This window comes from Vipera berus (assembly GCF_964194415.1).
Source record: "Vipera berus genome assembly, chromosome: 3".
Taxonomy (NCBI): Eukaryota; Metazoa; Chordata; class Lepidosauria; order Squamata; family Viperidae; genus Vipera; species Vipera berus.
Window position 1 is genome coordinate 108,311,492 of NC_138204.1, and position 19,384 is coordinate 108,330,875.

The 19,384-nt window shown below is 37.9% G+C and overlaps 1 protein-coding gene across 1 annotated transcript in view; it reads right to left on the reverse strand.

Moving 5' to 3' along the window:
* Positions 1-2,213: 2,213 nt before the first annotated feature.
* Positions 2,214-19,384, reverse strand: part of LAMC1 (laminin subunit gamma 1) — a 136,903-nt gene continuing 119,732 nt past the window's right edge. The window contains exons 20-28 of the mRNA XM_081323230.1: positions 18,478-18,557; positions 17,008-17,145; positions 13,022-13,166; positions 11,537-11,686; positions 10,574-10,688; positions 8,453-8,652; positions 7,554-7,712; positions 7,051-7,150; positions 2,214-5,532 (exon numbers count right to left, since the gene is read on the reverse strand). Coding sequence (XP_081179356.1) covers positions 5,276-5,532; positions 7,051-7,150; positions 7,554-7,712; positions 8,453-8,652; positions 10,574-10,688; positions 11,537-11,686; positions 13,022-13,166; positions 17,008-17,145; positions 18,478-18,557 — 1,344 coding nt within the window. The 3' untranslated portion in view covers positions 2,214-5,275. The remainder of the gene's footprint in view (positions 5,533-7,050; positions 7,151-7,553; positions 7,713-8,452; positions 8,653-10,573; positions 10,689-11,536; positions 11,687-13,021; positions 13,167-17,007; positions 17,146-18,477; positions 18,558-19,384) is intronic.

Consider the following 19,384-nt stretch of genomic DNA (forward strand, 5'->3'; position numbering starts at 1 on the left):
TTGGCTGAACAGAACCATCCTGTGAGAAGCTGGAATAAATATAAAAGCATTTGATAAAGGAACTGCACAGATGCCTTTGCTGAAATGAGCTTTATTGCAGCAGAAACAAACCAGGCATCCCAAGGATGGTAAAAGGCTTGAAGAATTGTTGCATAATGTCACATAATCTCTGTGGGTGTGCAAATTAGTCAGATATTTAGAGGTGTTTACTTGTTCTGTATTGTGCCCATTTACTGATAAGGAAACATTGGGAATGCTGTTAGGAATTCCTCTGAAGGATTTCCTCTTACTGGCCCCATCTGTTAAGTGTGAGTGAGCAATTTGATGGCCTAAGTCTGCAAGCTGTCTGAAATACAGATGCTCAAAATCAATACTATTAAATTTTGCCATTTGGAAGTAGGAAGCATTAAAAAGTTCTCTAATATACTTTAGCAGACTGCTGTTGTGGTTGTTTAAAAATGTAATTGCTTAGTTTAATCCACAAACCAAAGAACAGCCCAACACAACAATGAACCCTCCATACCTTCCAACATCAATCTCTGTCCACTGGCTTCTGGCCATTGAAAACATATTAAATGTGAAACACTGAATTTTGCAGCATTTTCCATCAATGATCTCAGGCCACAAATTCCACCAGTGGTATTCCTTAACATCATTCCTAGTTACTGGTATTCCCAGAGATTTCTGTCAATTCTGTCAACTCTTAAGTGCTGACAGTTTTTAATTAGTTGCCTATTAACCAGTCATTTGAATCATCAACTGTGAATTCACATATAAAGGTTATTAGTTGCATTGAGACCCAAACAGAGCTTCCTTATAGAATTATTTGACAGGTGCCTGACTCGCCTGTATATGTTACTAGGAACAATTCCTTCCAAACCTTTCCATTCCTAAAACTGACACAGGGGATCCAAAGGATTAGTGAGATCACAAGACCCAGCAAGATAGGCGGATGGGTTATGAATTCACAAATGACCAAAGAATTGCAGTTATAGTAACATTTGTATATTGTGATTAATGAATAAATAGCTTGCTCCTTATTTGAGAGTCTGTTCAATGTAAAGTGACAGAATAGGACAGCCCAGCCAGATCTCCAGTTAATTGTAGTAGGAACATACCTGGACAAAATGGTTGCTGATGCTGCCATTTCTCTTGTGAAGAGAGTGCAGAGAGGAAAGGGACAAGGCTCTTTGGCCAGCTCGTATCACAGTTGAATGATGGGCACAATCCATTTGGAGCAATACAGGGGAAAAGATTACATTCCGTCAATGGATCTTGAGGGCCAGAAATAAACACCAGTCCCAGGCAACGTAAGAGTTGAACAGTTTGAATAGAAAAGGGAGAGCATGACAGATATCCCAGAAATGAAATCCTATTACTCAGAGGTTGGGAGAAAGTAATATGTCTTGACTCAAGTGGAAGGCTGAAATCAAACCTGACAGAAAGTATCTGGGCAAGTAACGACTGTGTCCCTATGAAAAACATGGGAGTCTCTCTTTAGAAGACATTGGCTTTTCAGCTTGACATCACAGACACCAAAAAGGTTACTGTCTCTCTGTGTGGGTTTTGGTGGAGGGGAGGGGGAGAAAAGAGGAGAGTAAGCATGGGGCCAGGTCTTTACCTTAGATAAATCAGAAATGATAGAAACATTGGGGAATATGAGTAAGCCTTCTATAGAATGCTTCATCAGAGGCTTAGAATAAAAAGGTTTAAAAGGCAGAAATGGCCACAGGGTATGCCTTTATTGAAAAAGAGAATCAGGACTCAGTTTCATTTGAAAAAGATAGCCAAAACATGTATGCATAGGAAGCCCTTGTGAAAACCTCCCAGAAAGCCAACATAATCTGCTCTACCTCTTCCTGGAGGTGTTACGGAATTAAAATTTTCCATACTGGAAGGAACAAAAAAAAAAGCAGGCTCTGGAGGGAAAACATATCCCTCATAGATGGAGAGATTCATTTGGGTCAGGAGATACCCCAACAGATGAGATGGAATAACAGGGCAAAACCACAGCAAGTGTGATATAGTCAAATCCCTATTGATCTTCTCCAGGACACCGATTACTGAGAGCAGAAACAACCAGGGACTTGAGAAGAAACAGCTAGGAGAGCCCTCTTCACCTTCCCTACAGAATCTGTTGGCAACAGTGATCGCTTCATTTACACAATGGTAAAATGGGCCCCTTATCCCATCCCAGAAGCTTGATACAGACCAGCAATGCTTTCCAAATGAACAATCAAGAATCCAGAATATGAGGGGTTACAAATATTCAGACTTTATTATAAATAAGAAATACTGTTTTATACAAAAACTGCCAAGTGTTGCATTTTTATTGTTTGTGTTCACTGCTCCTTAAGCAGCAAGACCAGAGGTTGAAAGCAAAAAAAAAAGAAAAAAAAAGAAAGGGGGAGTGAAGGCACATACAGAGGTGCTCACAGCTGTTTGTGTGTGTGTTTTAAATGAGGGGAATTCTTCAGGAGGTGTTTCCTGTGGCACCTATTTGTATGCTTCTGTGAGCAACTGTTGCATTATTTTGTTATGCAAAGTAATAACTTGGACCTATACAAATGTGATAAAGGCTATTATTAACACAGTATTTGTAATTAAGAGATTCAATATAAAGTCTCATTTATTTAAAAAATAAAACAAAATCTGTTACTTAAACCCAGTTTGTTTTTTAAGGGAAAAAAGGGGGAAATGCTAGAAAGGCAATGAAAAGGCCAGAAGCACAGAATTTGAATTCAATTTTGTTACTTTAATATATATATATATATCTATATCTTCTTTTTTTGGCAGGTGATACTGTTAAAATGCAGCCATATGACTGGCTTGGTCAAATGGAAAATACTGGTGTCACTTTTGGATTAACTGCTTCATGTATGAATGCAAGGAGGACACAATTAAAGTTTGGGTGACCTGTTAGAATTGAAGGCACTAGAAAAACATAAACCAAAGCCGAAGCTGAATTTTGATTCTTTTGCACATGTTGAAAGCTGAGCTCAAGATCTGCTAATAGGCCTACAGCAACAATGTATGCCTGATAACAGTTTGAGAAATACACAAAGAGCTCATGTGCTTATAACCATTCTTAATTTCCTTTTGTGTAAAAATATGGTGTGCCTGGGAGGAAGGGATCTAGTTCAACCTGTTCCCTGAAATGATTGTCTTCTTTGGGGAAGATTTATCTGTGAAAATAAGAGCAATATTATATTTTCTACAGAAGCCTAGCAAGAAGCTCATAGCCATAACATCAGAATAAATTCAAATTGTTAATGGAAACCAACAAGGCAATCCAGATAAGCTTTGGAATTCAAGTGATATTTTGCTCCCACTATAAAAACGGGAGACAAATCCAGATCTGCTTCCTATTCTGCACCATGCTGAATCTCAGTGGACAAAGTATCATTAAAAGGGCCCAAAATATGTTAGCATTTCATGAGTGATAGGGCCCCAAATCCTTTGGGCATCAGTGCTGGTTTCAGAAGACATGGGCAAGAAGGTGGCCCTCCAGGGCAAAAAAATCTGAAGTTAGTGTCACGGAATATATTAAAGACTAGTATGGGAATGCAATGGGGCAGGTCTGGACAGAGGAAATGCTTGATCACCACCACCATCCCCTGCAAGGCACATCAAGAGAAAGGAGGAAAGGGCCTAAGTAGGATGTTAATTGTGAAGAAGTGAAGGGGAACTGTGCCTCTCCAGAAACAAGACCAATTATATTTCCACAGGGGAAGTGGAGAAAGAAACAGATGTCCTCACACAATAGCCATAATTTGAAACAAAGACATGAAACCCCCACATTCACACAAAAATATAACTTTGAAATAATTAATAGCACCAGTGTGTGTCAGATAATAAAAATTCTTCCCCTCTACACAAACGTACAAAGTTGCATAGTGTTGAAGGGTTGGTACACACAGTTCTCAAAAGGCAGGGGGGAGGGATGGAAGCATCAGACCACACTAACGAGGAAACAACAGAGGCCGGTATGATTTTCTCTAGTTCACAATGATGTATGAGAGATTATGAAGAAAACAAACCTTCTACCTACAAAGCTTTCCCAAATAGAAAAGGGGCAAAACGTCTGAACAGAACAGACATTCATTCTGAGTTGCAAGCAACTCAGCTAGTCAATACTGTAACTTCTATATGTTTGTCCCTAGAATTGGGCCTGGCCATTTTTCTTATTTTGCCAGGAAAAAAAAGAGAGTATATTGTACTTTATTGGGATCTGGTACTTTCAGGAAAGAGACATACTCTTCATGGCAAAACCACCTCTGACTTGATATAAAGAGAACTGAAAAATCTTTTGGGCTTGTTTTGACAAGATAAAAGTTACAACAGCTTAATATTTTGGAGGGAAACCTAGCAAGTAAAGTTCTTTCTGAATGAATTGTTTCCCCCCCCCCCCAAAAAAAAACATGAAATGTTAAAATCTCTTTTTCATTTTTAAGAGGAAAAAAATCTGTCCATCTTAATCCAGTGATAGGAACAATTCTGGCCACAAGCAGGTTTTTCCAATTAAAACTGAAGCACCTGACTTTATTCTTACAGGCCCAAATGCATGCCTGCTTTACCGGCTGAGCTTTAGCACCATGGAAAACTAATATACCACTCCTTCCTCAAGACTCCTCAAAAGCATTTCTGAGAACAGTCTCAGAAACAAGATATACATATACATATTGCACACTAGAAAGTTCTTAAAAGCTGGCAGCTGGCTACCAAAGCACTGAGTGGCTACTAGTCTAAGAATAGGCTCAACCTTTTCTCCTTGTTTGGGGAGAATGCTGATTCTGAAACCCACCTGCATTTCTTAGAATGGGTGGTTATCCTGGCCATTGCCATTTAATACTTTGGTAGCCAAACCGTTTCCTTCATAGATTAACAACAATTTGCAGGAGGGCAGGAGATACAGGAATGGAAAAGGGAATGGAAAAAAAGAGCTTGTGTTTGTGCCCTCCCTCACTTCAGTTCTCAGTACAAAGTCCATCATACTGTAAATTAAAATTTCTGAGAAAAAGAATGTAGAGTGTTTGAGCAGTGTATAGAGTGTATGTCTTCATATCTTTCTGATGCCCCAAGGCTGGTAATTAAATTGTTTTTAGTTCATATACTTGTATTCCCCCCAACCCCCGAACTAGGAAAGAATGGACTGAACTGTGTGGGAGATGAGGTCAAGGTCCTGAAGAACATCATCTAGGAATTAAGGCACTCCACAGCCAAAACTGTTTCACCAGTCACTGAGGGAATGCCCCCCCCTGCCCTTGGCACACCCTTAGGGTTTTTCAATGGATGGGGTATTGAAACAGCCACTTGGCAAGGTCTTCTTGATGTCCTCTAAATTGCCAATGTCTTTCAAAATGGTGTTGATATCCCTGTTATATTCACTGATGGCACTAGCTTGCTTTTCAGCGGCTTTCTCTAATTCGGATACTTTCCGGTCCAAATCACTATCCTTCATCTGATTTTTTGCAGCATTTAAAGTATCTTCAATCATGCTCAGCTGACTCTGGTCCACAGGTTCCACTCGCGCTACAGAGATAGAAAAGTACAAGTTAGGAAGCCCCCTCAATCTATTACAAAAAGTTATTTCCAATAATAATAACTCACTGTACCCAGAGAGAGAAACATCTGCTGCTACTTAGGATTGAACTCAGAGCCTCTAGACCACCGAACCGCTCCCTAAGGCTTCTCTCTCACATCATGGTTTAATTTTGCAGAGCAGCCATCACTCCAAGCTGAACCATACAAGATCTCAGCCAGTTGCAGGATACTGGAAGCTATGCAGCAAACTAGGCTACTGTATAATCGTCTCTCATTTGTACTGAGACACTTGGGAAGATTTTTTCTACTCAACCTTGCATTTTATTGCTCTGACCTTTTAAATACTATTGGAAGATGTGTGGAATTTTAGAGAAACAGACAGGTTCTATTTAGGATTTAAAAAAAAACCCTTAGACTTCTAGAAAGAGCTTGTGATACTCAAATAAAACTTATTTTTTCTCTAAAAAAGCAGATTGAAATATATGTTAAATCAAATATATGGTTCTGTGTTTCACAAAACTATTTGCTAGATTGTTGTCTGAAGAGCTGCTGTGTAAACAAAAACAAAAACAAATGAAAGTTCTCTTTGGCTCACAACATTAGTTTTGTGTTTTTTGGGTCCTGACCAAGGAAATCTCTGCTAAGCAATGGGTTTGGAAGGGGAAAAAAAGAAGTGTGAGGGATAGACTATTAACATATGAAAAAGAGGACATCCACAGGTAACGGATCTGTGTTCAATATACATACCAATGTAGTTTTAATATTTTTTTAAGTCTTGGTGATCCTTGTTTCTAGTTTTAAACATACCAATATAGAAAGACAAAAAATAAGCACAAGTGTTTAAAAAGGCCCAGGACATGAATGATTCAGCAGTGGCCATCAAAAGTGCTTCTGTGTTTCATTTAAGAAATTAATATGCTAGCATCAAATACAGTGTCAATTTTATGAGGATTACTATAGGTCTGTTACTCACATTATTTTTTTAATTTTTTTCATTAGCCTACATAGCCTCCTTCCCAATACGATAATTGAATATATGAAGGCTGTTACTTATATTTTAATTAATCAGAAATTTGGATTGCAAATTGCAATACTGTCTACTTGATAGTTCTGGGGTTGCCTGCTTATGTATCTTCATTTAAATCACCATACTCCATTCTAGATCTATATATTTTAGTATTTAGAATAAGTCCACAAGATGTTTAGATCAACTTTCCCAGCTGCTTCCAAGGTTAACATAGCTGTCGATACACACCAATGTTACTACTGAAAGTGCAGAGATAACCAGTCATGTTGAGAAGTACTATCATCCATCTTTCACAAACAATACATACTCCAAATGTTTAGATTATAACTCAAACACTGCTTGCCAAATATCCTTGCTAGCTAAGACTCATTAGTTGAGGATCAAAACACCTTGAAGATATAGCAAGAGGCAATAACCTGACTTGTTTATGGCAGAATTTTCTAGTAAATCATCATCTGAAAGGAAATAGGTATAAATACCTAATTTTTCAAGAAGTTCATTAATCATATTCAGCAAACTGTTCACGGAGTTCTTTGCCTTCTTTGCATTATCTTCTGCTTCCTGGGCTGCTTGTGTAGCCTGTAACATTAAATGTAAAGTATGCGTCTTATCCAATGACTCATGGGTAAACACACAGTTATGTGGAATGATACCATGTCCTAATACCAAACTTAGAGATTGAATTGGGATGTCCACTTTTACAAATGCCATGTTAAAATAATTGACTAACAATTGCACTAATATCCATTTTCTCTCATTGATGCTTAATGTCATGTCATTTGCATACGATGGCAAATGTCACCAGAAACAAGGTAGTCAAAGGAGGTATATTATGTGATTTCAGTGGTAAGAAGAGTTTTGCAATCTTATGACAAGAAACCTATGTACTTTTACCTTGTTAAAAAAAGATTAAGTATAGTACATTGTGATCTCTATAACGGATAAGAATCTTGGGGTTTTTTTAGCAATCACAGTTACTTACCATTCCTGCCATCATCATATCTTGATCCACACTTTGTTGCTTTTTGTTTAACTCTTTCTCTGCTTCTGTCAATTGCTTTAGCATGTCATCAACTTCTTTGTCTAACTCGGTAACAGTCTTAAAGGTGTTGTCTGCAATCTCCTTTGTAGCACTAGCATTCTAGAATTAGCAGAAATTAAATTCTTGAAGATACTGAACATATTCCAAGATTAGAAAATTAGACCAAAAGCCAAACAACACAGAGGACTGTTTACTTATTTCAACAGAGATCCATGTAGATTTGCACTTAACAGGTTCCTTAATTTAATAGTCTTATTAATGCCACAAGAACATTTATGAAAGATCTCAAGCTCTTTAGTCCAGGCAATCCAAAATTGTCGATGACTGTGACATTTGATCACAACAGTCCTCCTGTCCCATTTGTGAATCTTGGTAGTCTTTGTCATAATTTTCTCTAACTAAAGGGGAAAGCATTAGAGCATCTTGCACTAATCTTTCTCTTACACATGGTGTCTTGATCTAGGTCAGGGGTCTTCAAACTTGGCCCTTTTATGACTTGTGGACTTCAACTCCCAGAATTCCTCAGCCAGGCACACTGGCTGAGGAATTCTGAGAGTTGAAGTCCACAAGTCATAAAAGGGCCAAGTTTGAAGACTGCTGATCTAGGTGCTACTGAATTTCTTTTAATTGTTCAGCTGATATGGCTGGGCTACACACGTTCTCTTCCCATCTCCAGAAAGAGCTAGGCAACGGTCTTGCTAATAGGCTTTGCATTCTCCAAGAAAACTATAGAGGCCTGGGTTTATAGACAACACAATTCTGCCAAGAATTGGGGGAAGACACTGCTTTTTTAATGACTCAGAACTCTGCTACCAATATATATTTTTCCCATGACTTACATTATTTACAGATGTAGCAATTCTCTCAGCATCATCGGCTTTGTTTTTTGCTTCTCTGGCATCAGCAGCCGCATTGCCTAGTGTCAGTTCTGCTTGGCGGGTCTTACTATTTGCATCCATAATGGTCTGGGTAATGGCAGGAATTTTCCTAAGAGCTTCTTCAGCAGCAGTCTTGTTATCATTCACACGCTTATCGAAGTCTGAAACCAAGGGGGGGAAAGTGCAGCTACAGTAGATCATACAAAATCTGTTCAGTCCAACTTTTTAGTCCAATAGCAGTCAAATTAATCCCATTGACCGTTTGCAAAAGCAAAGATGAAAATCATAGTATTAATCCCAGGATGTCATAATCACCACTATCTGTTACTAACACTTTATTTCAACACTGAAATAAAAATAAAGGTCTCCCTTTTCCAGTTGTTTTCAACTCTAGGGGGTAGTACTCATCTCTGTTTCTTAACCAAAGGAGCCAACATTGTCCGAAGACATTTCCGTGGTCATGTGGCCATTATGATTTTACGCTGAGGCACATGGGACCCTGTTACCTTCCCACTGAAATGGTATCTATTCATTTACATGCTTTTGAAGTGCTAGGTTGGCAGGACCTGGGGCATGTAATGGGAACTCACCCCATCATGTTGGTGCTTGGATTTAAACCTGGGCCATCAGCTTTCCAGCTGACAGCTCAGCGCCTTGAAATATTATTTAGCTATCATTGGCTGACATATTTTCCCTACAGTATATTCTATAAGACATTCCCCCCATGTGAAGTGAACAACTCCTTTGTTTTATATTTGTTCCTAAAATCTTTATTTATATGTAGCTATAATTCTGAAGGAATTATGGCTTGTGTCTGAAATGCATGATGGAAACTTGCATCAGATGACTGTAATATCCCCACTTCATATTGTCCTTACCTGCCTTGCACATACTTATGCCCTAAAATGCTTTAAAACACAATTCCCATTGGCCCAATCAATGATCAGAGTTGATGATAACTGTGAACCAAAATTTAGGAAGAATTAAGACATGGAAGGCTGCCTTATTTTTACTGACAGTGACTATTCACAGTTTTAAATAGAAGATGTCTTTCTTATTACTATTTGGAGATACAGGGAGTTGAGCCTGGGAACATCTCCATGCAAAATGCATTTTCCACCACTGAGATGCAATTCCTGGAAAACAACAAGGGTCCACATGATTGTTTATTCTTCCTTTTAAAAAAATCTGGGAACACAGCATGAAGCAAGGAAATGAATTTTTCAGTGTTGCAGCCATTGCCCTTATTTCCAAGAACAGGCATTTTTAGGGGAAAAAATAGTGGTTAGTTTGAAGCATTCTAAGGTACTTTTGTGTCTTGCCTAGTTTTTTCTTGCTTGTTATTTGCATTTTGCTATTTTGTGTGTGCAGAGGTATTTTATCTATTATAGATATTTGTGTCTGGTATGTAAATCTTAAAGAATTATCAATTGTTTTTTCTTTTCTTTTTGTGAAGGTAAATATAGTTTGGCATTGGGACTCAGATCCCACTTCTGCCTTGTGTTCAAGTCCTTGTTCAAAAATTTGTTTCTGCGCCTCACTTTTCCTTTTATAAAACAGGTTTTATAGCAAAGAAATAATGATTTTTAAAAATTAAAAAGTAGTCTTAGGATCTGGAGATTAGGTCCTACATCTCCCTGACATTTGGCTCAGAGAGAAATTATGTTCCTTTTAGTCTATTGGTTTGTTTTTCTGGAAAGTCCATGTTTTATAATTGGCCACACTCACTATGGCATGTGTTTTGCAAGAATATTGCAAAGCTAGCAATATCCTCCAAGTAAAAAGTCTTAAAGGATTTAGGAACCTCTGCCCTTTTCTTTTTGCTGATTTCAATTACTAGTTCCTAGCCTTACTTACCAAGATTCCTGTCCATTCCCAGGAAACTGAATTCTGCCTTTCCCACAAAGTGAAACACAACTGTCCTTTCAACAGAATACATTCTACAGTAGAGGTAGAGATGGTAAGAACCAGAATAATAGACTTAGCAAGACAACAGCTTGATTCCTGCTCAAAGAGAAGTCTATTCTGGTAGGACATCCTGCCATTCTGTCACATGGTTCCTCAGGAAGTTAGGCTGCCTACCTTTCAAATTGTTGAGGATCTCATTGGCTTCCCGGAGTGTGTTGCTTCCCTTCTTGGCAGCTTCTTCAGCCAAAGCTTTGGCAGCATCTGCTCGAGCCAAAAGCTGATCAGCAGTCTAAGCAAATACACAGCAAGTTATCATATGTGCTGTTCTGACCCAAATTCTAATGTTCAAACAGCTTCAAAGAGAAAAGCAGTTTGCTCAAAAATGCAAAGTCATTTCTATATTTATTTCTATTCTATATGTATCTATACTAACAAAAAAGGCATGAGGCAGGGATAAAAACTTGGAAATCTAATTTACTGAGATCCCACTTTCTTTCTCATCTTAATTTTACTTGCAAAGGTAAGTCTAAAGAACAAAGTTTTATTATCCTTTATAAATAAATTTCACCTTTGATTTGGATAAAAAGGAAGGGTTGTTGTTTTTTGTCACTATCAAGAAAGTAATACCAGATTCAAGAAAGGATAAGGTCTCTAAACTACACAAAGTCCCCAACCCCCAGTCCATGGACCAGTACCGGTCCACAGCATGCCAGCAAGTAGGACGCACAAACAAGCAAAGCTCCATCCTTGGGATGCAGACAGTATTGAAAACCACACTCCCTCTGGTCCGTGGAAAAACCTTTCTCCATGGTACTGGCCCCTGCTGCCCAAAAAATTGGGGACCTCTGCTTTAGCCAATTGTTATCACATGAAAAAATATGTGGAATTACATGGTAGATTGGTATCATTCTAGTAGTTATAAAATGTAAATAAAACACAAATAAAAACAAGTGATGTGTACCAAACAATGTAGTCTTTATGCTGATAGACACTACATCTTCAAGAAAACGATCAAAGAGCATAATGAATTACCATTACAGTTCTGCAAAATGTGGTAAGTTATGAGTGGGTACGTACACAACACAGCGTATGTTCTTGACATATCAGGGACAAGAATATATGCTAGTTATAACTGACCTGCTGCTCTGTCTTGCCTTTCTCCAAAAGATTCTGAACTTCCAATTCTTTCTGTCTCATGTCTTCTCTCAGATCTTCATAATTTTTTAGTTTGTCTTTAATGAGCAGTTCTAATTCCTGAGCTTCCTCCTTGATGTTCTTTGCCTCATTCTGAAATATGGAGAAAAGGCAGGAAGAAAAACAGCTTCAGCGAATTTAAGAAACTTAAACTGATATTTCATCCTACACATTCAAGAGACTCTTTCTTATAAAACTATCAGCTGATGAACTGGATCAAACATGCCCCTTAAGGAGATTCCAGACCTGATGCAGATCTCATTGTGCTCTCTGTAGCAAATCTTTGATTAATGGAATGCTGAAGATGTTGTCTTCAAGAATACTCAAGAATCATAATCTTTTTCCACAATTTCTTTTTGAAACATTGCACAATTTAAATGGACTGGGCACTTGCCATTATGCCCAGTGCAAGCCTTCTCCTTCAACTCGTTTCCCCCCCTAATATATTAAGATGAAAGGGAGGGTTTTGCAATGTTTTAATAAGGCTGAAGGTATGCCTTGGATGGTGGTGAGTAATCAAAATACAGCAGATTTGACTTCCTATGGTTTCCACTATTTCTGTATAACCAAAAAAGGAAAACTGAACTAAGGAGGCCACTGTCTCTGCAAGGAAAAATCAGGGTTCCAAGATATTTCATAAGTGTCTTTCCAATCTATATATTTGTTTGTTGGTCCTAGGAGGTCCTAGGAGTAGAGACCTCAAAAAAAGCTAAATCATGGTGGAACCTGATTAGTAACTGGAAGGAAGATCTTTAGGAAATCCTGGGTGGTAAACTAGACTGGGAAGTAAAAAAATATTCTAGTATCAAGCTCTTATGACCAAGGAAGCTAGATTCACATAGTGAATTTTGAATCAGATTTAATGCCAAGAAAAAAGGGCTAGCTTATACTGTCCTGGAAACTAGATATATATACCACAGCCCTCTCTTTTTCTGGTTAGTACATTAAGACAGAGTAACTTTGAGCCATCTAATCCTTCTTTTCACAGACTCCTAATAGATGCCTTGTTTAAGAGTTAAATCTGAGAAAAAGTACTTGTGGTCCTCATCTATCCTGTTTTTAAAACCTTTCCCTTTCCCAGACCCAAGAATGCTGATACATTCAGAAGAAAATGAAAAGATCTGCATTTTCAAGAAAAGGACATGGATGTGTCTACACAAGCATCATTAAGACTGGATGTATTTGAGAACAACTTTAGCTACTTTCCAAATTGTATTCATGTTAGATAGCTTTAAAACATTCTACATACTTTGATTTAAATTTGGGGTTATTCCGTCTTTTTCATGATTTGTTTTAAAAAGCATTTCATAAATAATTCCTCAGCCAAAGTTAAACTTCAAGTATTGTCACCTAAGATATGCCAGTACAATTTTCAAGATTTGCTAACCATATCTAAATGCCTTCAGCAAGGAGCCCATCTCAAAATACCTCTAGCCCTGCAGTGTCTATGGATGGCAGAGTGGTCAGATTTGCGTAGATTTGTAGAGCTTTTTCTGCAGCTTCTTTTGCTTCTGCAGAGACCTTATTTGCCTGCTTTTCTAGGTCTCGGGCAATATTCTTTGCTTGGTTATACCTAAGAAACAAAAATATTCCATTAGTGTTCTTTGTGGTTTGCTCACCTAAGGCTGGAATGAGAAATGTCTTTGTAGCCAATGATAATTTGGAGGGAACGTTGAGATCTGCAATATGGGTAGGACCGTGTGTCACATGAAAGGAGGAGTTAAAGACTCCACACCTTTGATTTAAGAATATTGTTTTTTTCTTTGAGCTTGATGCTCAATTTTTGCCAAGAGAAAATAAAACTCAAATGGGAAGAGGCATTCAATGGCAGGGCACAAATTTGCCACAAAAAGCCCTTCTTCTTTATTTAAGCCCTTCTATTATCTGTTAAGGGACGCGGTGGCTCAGTGGGTTAGGACGCTGAGCTTGTCGATTAAAAGGTCGGCAGTTTGGCGGGTCAAATCCCAAGTGCCGCGTAACAGAGTGAGTACCTGTTACTCGTCCCAGCTTCTGCCAACCTAGCAGTTCGAAAGCACGTAAAAATGCAAGTAGAAAAATAGGGACTACTACGGTGGGAAGATAACAGCGTTCCGTGCCGGCCACATGACCACGGAGACGTCCTCGGACAAGCTCTTCGGCTCTTCGGCTCTTCGGCTTTGAAACGGAGATGAGCACCGGCCCCTAGAGTTGGAAACGACTAGCACGCATGTGCGGGGGAACCTTTACCTTTATTATCTGTTAAAAGGCAGAAAGGAAAACTTCCCCTCATTCCAATTTGACCTCTGGAGGCTATGTGAGTCCAAACTGAACCGTGAGAACAAAAACATGATATATTCTGTGATATCTTTACAGGTAGTCCTTGACTTACCACCATTAGTTTAGGGACAGTTACAAAGGCACTGAAAAAAGTGACTTTATGATCATTTTTTACACTTACGACCATTACAGCATCCCCATGGGCATATGATCAAAATTTGGGTGCATGGCAATTGACATGCATTTATGGCAGTTGCACTGCCCCAGGGTCATGTAATCACCATTTGCGACCTTCACAGCCAGCTTCTGACAAACGTAATGGGGTAAGCCAGATTCGCTTAATGACCGCATGATTCACTTAACATCTTTAGTGATTCACTTAACAATTCTGGCAAAAAAAGATTGTAAAATGGAGCACAAATCACTTAACAACTGTCTTGCTTAACAGTGGAGATTTTGGGTCCAACTGTGGTCATAAGTTGAGGACTATCTGTAATATAAAAAACCAAGGCAATACAACTGTTAATGTGCTCAATTTAAATCAAGAAAGCAACAAGCTCAAATCTGCCTTCTGCTTTGGAAGTTTATTGGCTGACATCAAGCCAATCCTTCTCAGCCTAATCCACCTCAGAGAGCTGTTGGTATAAGAATGAACTATGACGAAGGAGTATTTATGTATGTTGGTTTGAGTTCTTAGAAGAAAGGTGAGGCTCAAACATAACAAGTAAGTAATTAAATACATGTAGGATAACTTCCCAACATTTAAACAAGCCAAATTTCACTTTGTAGCTTTCTGTATTGTTAAAACTAGAAGTTAGTATTAATTTGCTTGAATCCATCTACTCCTTAATCCTCTAGCTTCCAAGTTTAATAGCAGTTCCAAGTTTATTGGAGCTGACAGCCACCAGCTTTTCTACAGAAACTATAGCAAACTATTTGGCTTCAAGTTTATGCTTTAAGACCTACATCTCTGGGGAATACATCTAAGCCAGTATTTCTTAACCTTAGCAGCTCTCAGGTATGTGGACTTCAACTCTAAATCTTAAGAATTAGTATGAGAGCAATGTAATTCCTAGAAACGTTCTATTCCTATTCTTATCCTTAAGACCCCCAAAGCAAGCCAAAACAGGCCAAAACAAAAAAATAAATGGGGGAGGGAGATTTGGATATATTGAAATGTGGCCATTTTAATTCTTTAATTTAATTCCAGCAGTGTGATCTCACGTTACTGGGACTAAACACAGCCTTTAGCTACTCAATAACCATGAAAAATGCTTTGAATTGGTCCTGGATCTTATTTGGTTCAATAAATCTTTATTTTAAAAATCGCTCATTTTCCCCCTGCAGCTTGCAAGGAGATCCGGCCAGATCCTGTGCTCTCTTGAAATGAGTTTCATAAGCAGCATGTAGCACTACTATTACAAGGTGTTTTACCAAGACGCTGTTAGGGCTTGGCAAAACATCTTTTGATGAAGTCATTGCTGGGATTCTAAAGCCAAAAGCTAAACACTTGCATTCTAAATCTTGGCTTTAATCTCAGATATACACCCAGATTGAGCAGCATCATTTCAAATGGGTTGATTTTTCTGAGGTGATTCCTCCCCCCTGCCCCAATCTTTTTTCCCCTGGATTAGTCAGTATAGCAGCAAAGCCAATAATACCCCTGCTGTTATTTGTTTTCACTGAAATGAATAATATGGGGCAGGTAAATTGAGAGAAAAACAGCAGTTAAGGCCAGACAGAAGAAAAGTGCTCACAGCCATAGTTTGTCAACTTGCCTGGTAAATTACTGCTTTTTAAAAAATGGTATTTACTACAGGGAAGCTAGAATTCATGTGGGTTCCTTGCGTAAGGGGATGATATGCTTTTTATTTATTTACTGGCAGGCAGGTAGCCTTGCCTGAAAAAAAAGCAGATTAAAAAATGATGGGGCTTCACTGGATTATTAAAAATAGAATGTTCAGGTTGATTTGTTGAGCTTTGGGTTTCAGATATGGATTTCTACAAATATTGGTTTCAGAGCAAGGAGTCTGATTGTTTCATACAACTGGAATCCTGGAAATTCTTCAAAGTTTTGCTTCTGTCAGAAGACAGCCAATTCTGAATAATCTAATGGAATGTCCCCAGTGCAGCTGTTTTATAGCAAGCTCAAACATATGTTTTGTTTCATATACATGGCTAGTGGTCATCCTTCTGAAGGTAGAAAGCTGCGTAAAAAGGAAATCATGGGTTATGAGTAATACTGATTGGTCACAATTTTTGGGGTATCTGAATATTTATTTATTCCAGAAAAATTCACCTGCTTACCACTTATCCTGGCCACTCTTGAAAGGTGACTGCAACACTATACTCATAGACAATGAGAACCATGCTAAGAGTCACAAGGCAGCTGTCATATACAACAGGGTTTGTGATCAGGGGGTCCCAGTAGGGATTAAAGGATTGTTGCTATTGTTATTGTAGTTGTTATTTTCTGTTTTGCTACTAGTATAAGCAGAAAGTAGTTGGGATATAGGATCTGTGATTGCATGCAGCAGCTGACAAAGGATCTCAGAAATCTCTTCTCCACCCCCACCCCTCAAGTCTATTGTTTTTCTTATCGCATTTCCTGATTTCCAATGATCTACCTCTTTTCCTCTATTCTTTATTCTTCCTCTCCACCTTATGTATATTTGATAATTTTATTAATCGATTGGGCGTCATTGAAATGGGACCCAGAAAAAGATATTTTCTGTTCTTTAAGCACTAGTTAGAACACATTGAAAGTTCTGTCCACAAATGCTTTTTACTGCATCATTACAACCTAAAAATAAATGATGAATAACAAGTATGTGCTTATTTCTATTTAATATATTTGCTCTTGAGAAATAGTTGTTTTGCTATAATGTTTCACTTCAATAACAAGAAACCTTAGCTAGCAAATGAGACAAGGAAGTTCTTGTTCTGTAAAATACAATTTGAAATAAGTTTAAGTGCTTTTGAAGACCCGTATAGTTCATAGATATCCCTCTTTGAATTCTTTAGACTGAGACAAGAATTAAAAAATAAAAAGAGAAACAGCTTTTCACAATTCTTTAAACCACCAATCTGAAAAGCAATTCAGATGTTTTAAAACAAAACAACCATGTGCATTAGAAGTTTCCATGTTTTAGACTTACTTTCTATTTAGGTCACCAATGTCATTCATTGTTTCATTCTCTCCTGCTAGTGTGTCCAAGAGTAGCTTATAAGCTTGTGATGATGTATGGTTTGCTTCTTTAGCTATTTTCTCAATATTATCTGCTTCCGCTTTATGCCTGGGACATAAAAGGGAAGGAAAACAAATGTTCTGAAGTATGCTACTATTTGTATTTTCCTTTCTAAGCATCATTATCATCATCATGTATGCATGGTTTCAAAGAGACCAATAATATGTCATCCTGTTTCAGTTTCAACTGCATGGCTTGAATTGTGCTTCTGTTGATAACTAACTCAATCCAAGTTAAACAAGAACCTGTTTCTGTGGCAAATACACCATCATGGAGATTCTGAGAATGGGGCTAATTTCTGGCCTAGCATCGTCCTCTGGAGAGCAAACACTAGTGCAGCCTTCATTGCACGTTATCCCAGCTCCATGCTTCCAATCACCTCTGCTTTCCACCTTTGACCTAACTCTGCAAATGCCTCCATTCCCAACTGTTGGAAAGGATTACCACAAAGATTCTCCTCTAAATCTTATGGCAAATTACATCATTCCCATTGTTCAACAGTATTGCTCAAACAGGAAATGAGTAATGCATAATGGGGGGGAGAGAGAGAGAAGGAGGTGAATGCCATGACAACAAATTAAAACTCAGTTTGCTAGAACATGTCCTCAAACCAAAAGATGGAGAGAAAAATCTAGCTGAGGCTTTAGTTTGAGCAAGTGAGTCGCAGAACGCCATAATCGCTGTAGAAATATACTGTAGATTAGAAATAAGATTTTTCACTCCCTCTGAGTCCCTTCTTACAAAATGTTTTCTATTTAGAATCAGAATCTATTAAGAATTAGAATTATATGATAAATATAAAATACAAGAGCAGCCCACATTTTCTGTGAATAGGAAAATCATGGGATTCCTTCATTTTTAATAAAAAAGTGGACAGCCTATTCTTTCCACTGAAAACTTTACAACTTTAAAGAGAAAAGCTGCATACACTAAATGCTCTTTTACAACCTATGTAATGCAGTATATATGTACTGTATGTATGTATCTGTATTTTTGCAACAGATAAGATGTAACTTTTAGCACAATTAAATAACCAGAAGCAACACAATTCAAAAAGAATAACAATGTATAACTGCCCCATTACAGGTTTCTTTCAATCAGTTCTTTTCAGAGCTGAAAAGAGAAGGGGATTGTTTTTTAAAAGGAGTGAGATGTGGGGATAGCAGAAAGAATATGGAAGAAGAGAACATTCCCTCCACAGAATTGAAGAGGAGACCTTAGGCTGAAGGAGATGTAGGGAAATTTACCATTTAATGCATGATGGACTTGGCAAAAAGTTTAAATAAAGTAGGGTGATGGCAGTCTACTGGGCTCCTCAACAATCTGCCAAATACAGGCATGGTTAAAATTATCCATGAGAATAAAGGGAGCATCTCTCACCGTTCAGCCAGTTGGCGAGCTTCTTCTGCCAGGACAGTCATGTTGTTGGGGTCACTGGTTGATTCAGGTGGAGTGATAGACTAAAAAAGGAACCATAAAACTTTCAAAAACCATGTATTGCATTTTACAATACTACAAGCAAATAACAGTTGCTTGTATCAGAGATAAGAAACAGAGAGGTGTTGCTAAATCAGGCAATCTAGTGTTGTTCATCTATTTTGTCTGGACCCTGCAGGGCTGAAGTTTGCAGTGCCATCATTTCCTGTGAGTTCTACCACATGTACACATTGTACATTAAAAAGCAATAAAGACAGAAAATGTATATCCTGATATTTTATGAGGGAAAAAATTATAATATTTGAAATCTGAGGTACAAATAATTGTTATCCAATTGCTGACAATTTATTATCTTTTAAAAATGTGATGAGAACACTAATACTGGTCTAATGATCACAAGGTTGAAATAGAAAAATTAGAAAATTCAACAAAGAAATAAATAACTGTCAAATTAATCAGACTGATGAAAACTGAGTTATATTTTTTCTGTATTCTTCTCTTCTAGGTACCAGTTTGTAAGTCAGAGCTTAAAATATGGGATTGAATATTAATTGTCTACAAAGCCCCATTCACAAAGCAGCTGTAAAAGAAATTGAATCGGTCACTGGAAATTCATGAAGCTGTTTTCAAATACAAGCAGAAACTGAGAAAGGCAGGGAGAAAGCAATGTTTTTCTGGCTATTCACTGTATTTGTTAAAAATACAGTAAAACAATTCATGATTGTTCTTAAAACAGTTTCACATGATGTACTGACAGAAAAAATGTCCAGGGGAAGAAAAGCACATCAGGAAACGTAGCCAGAAAACCTCGATTCTTGACCACTATGGAAAATCAGAGACTTGCAGAAAG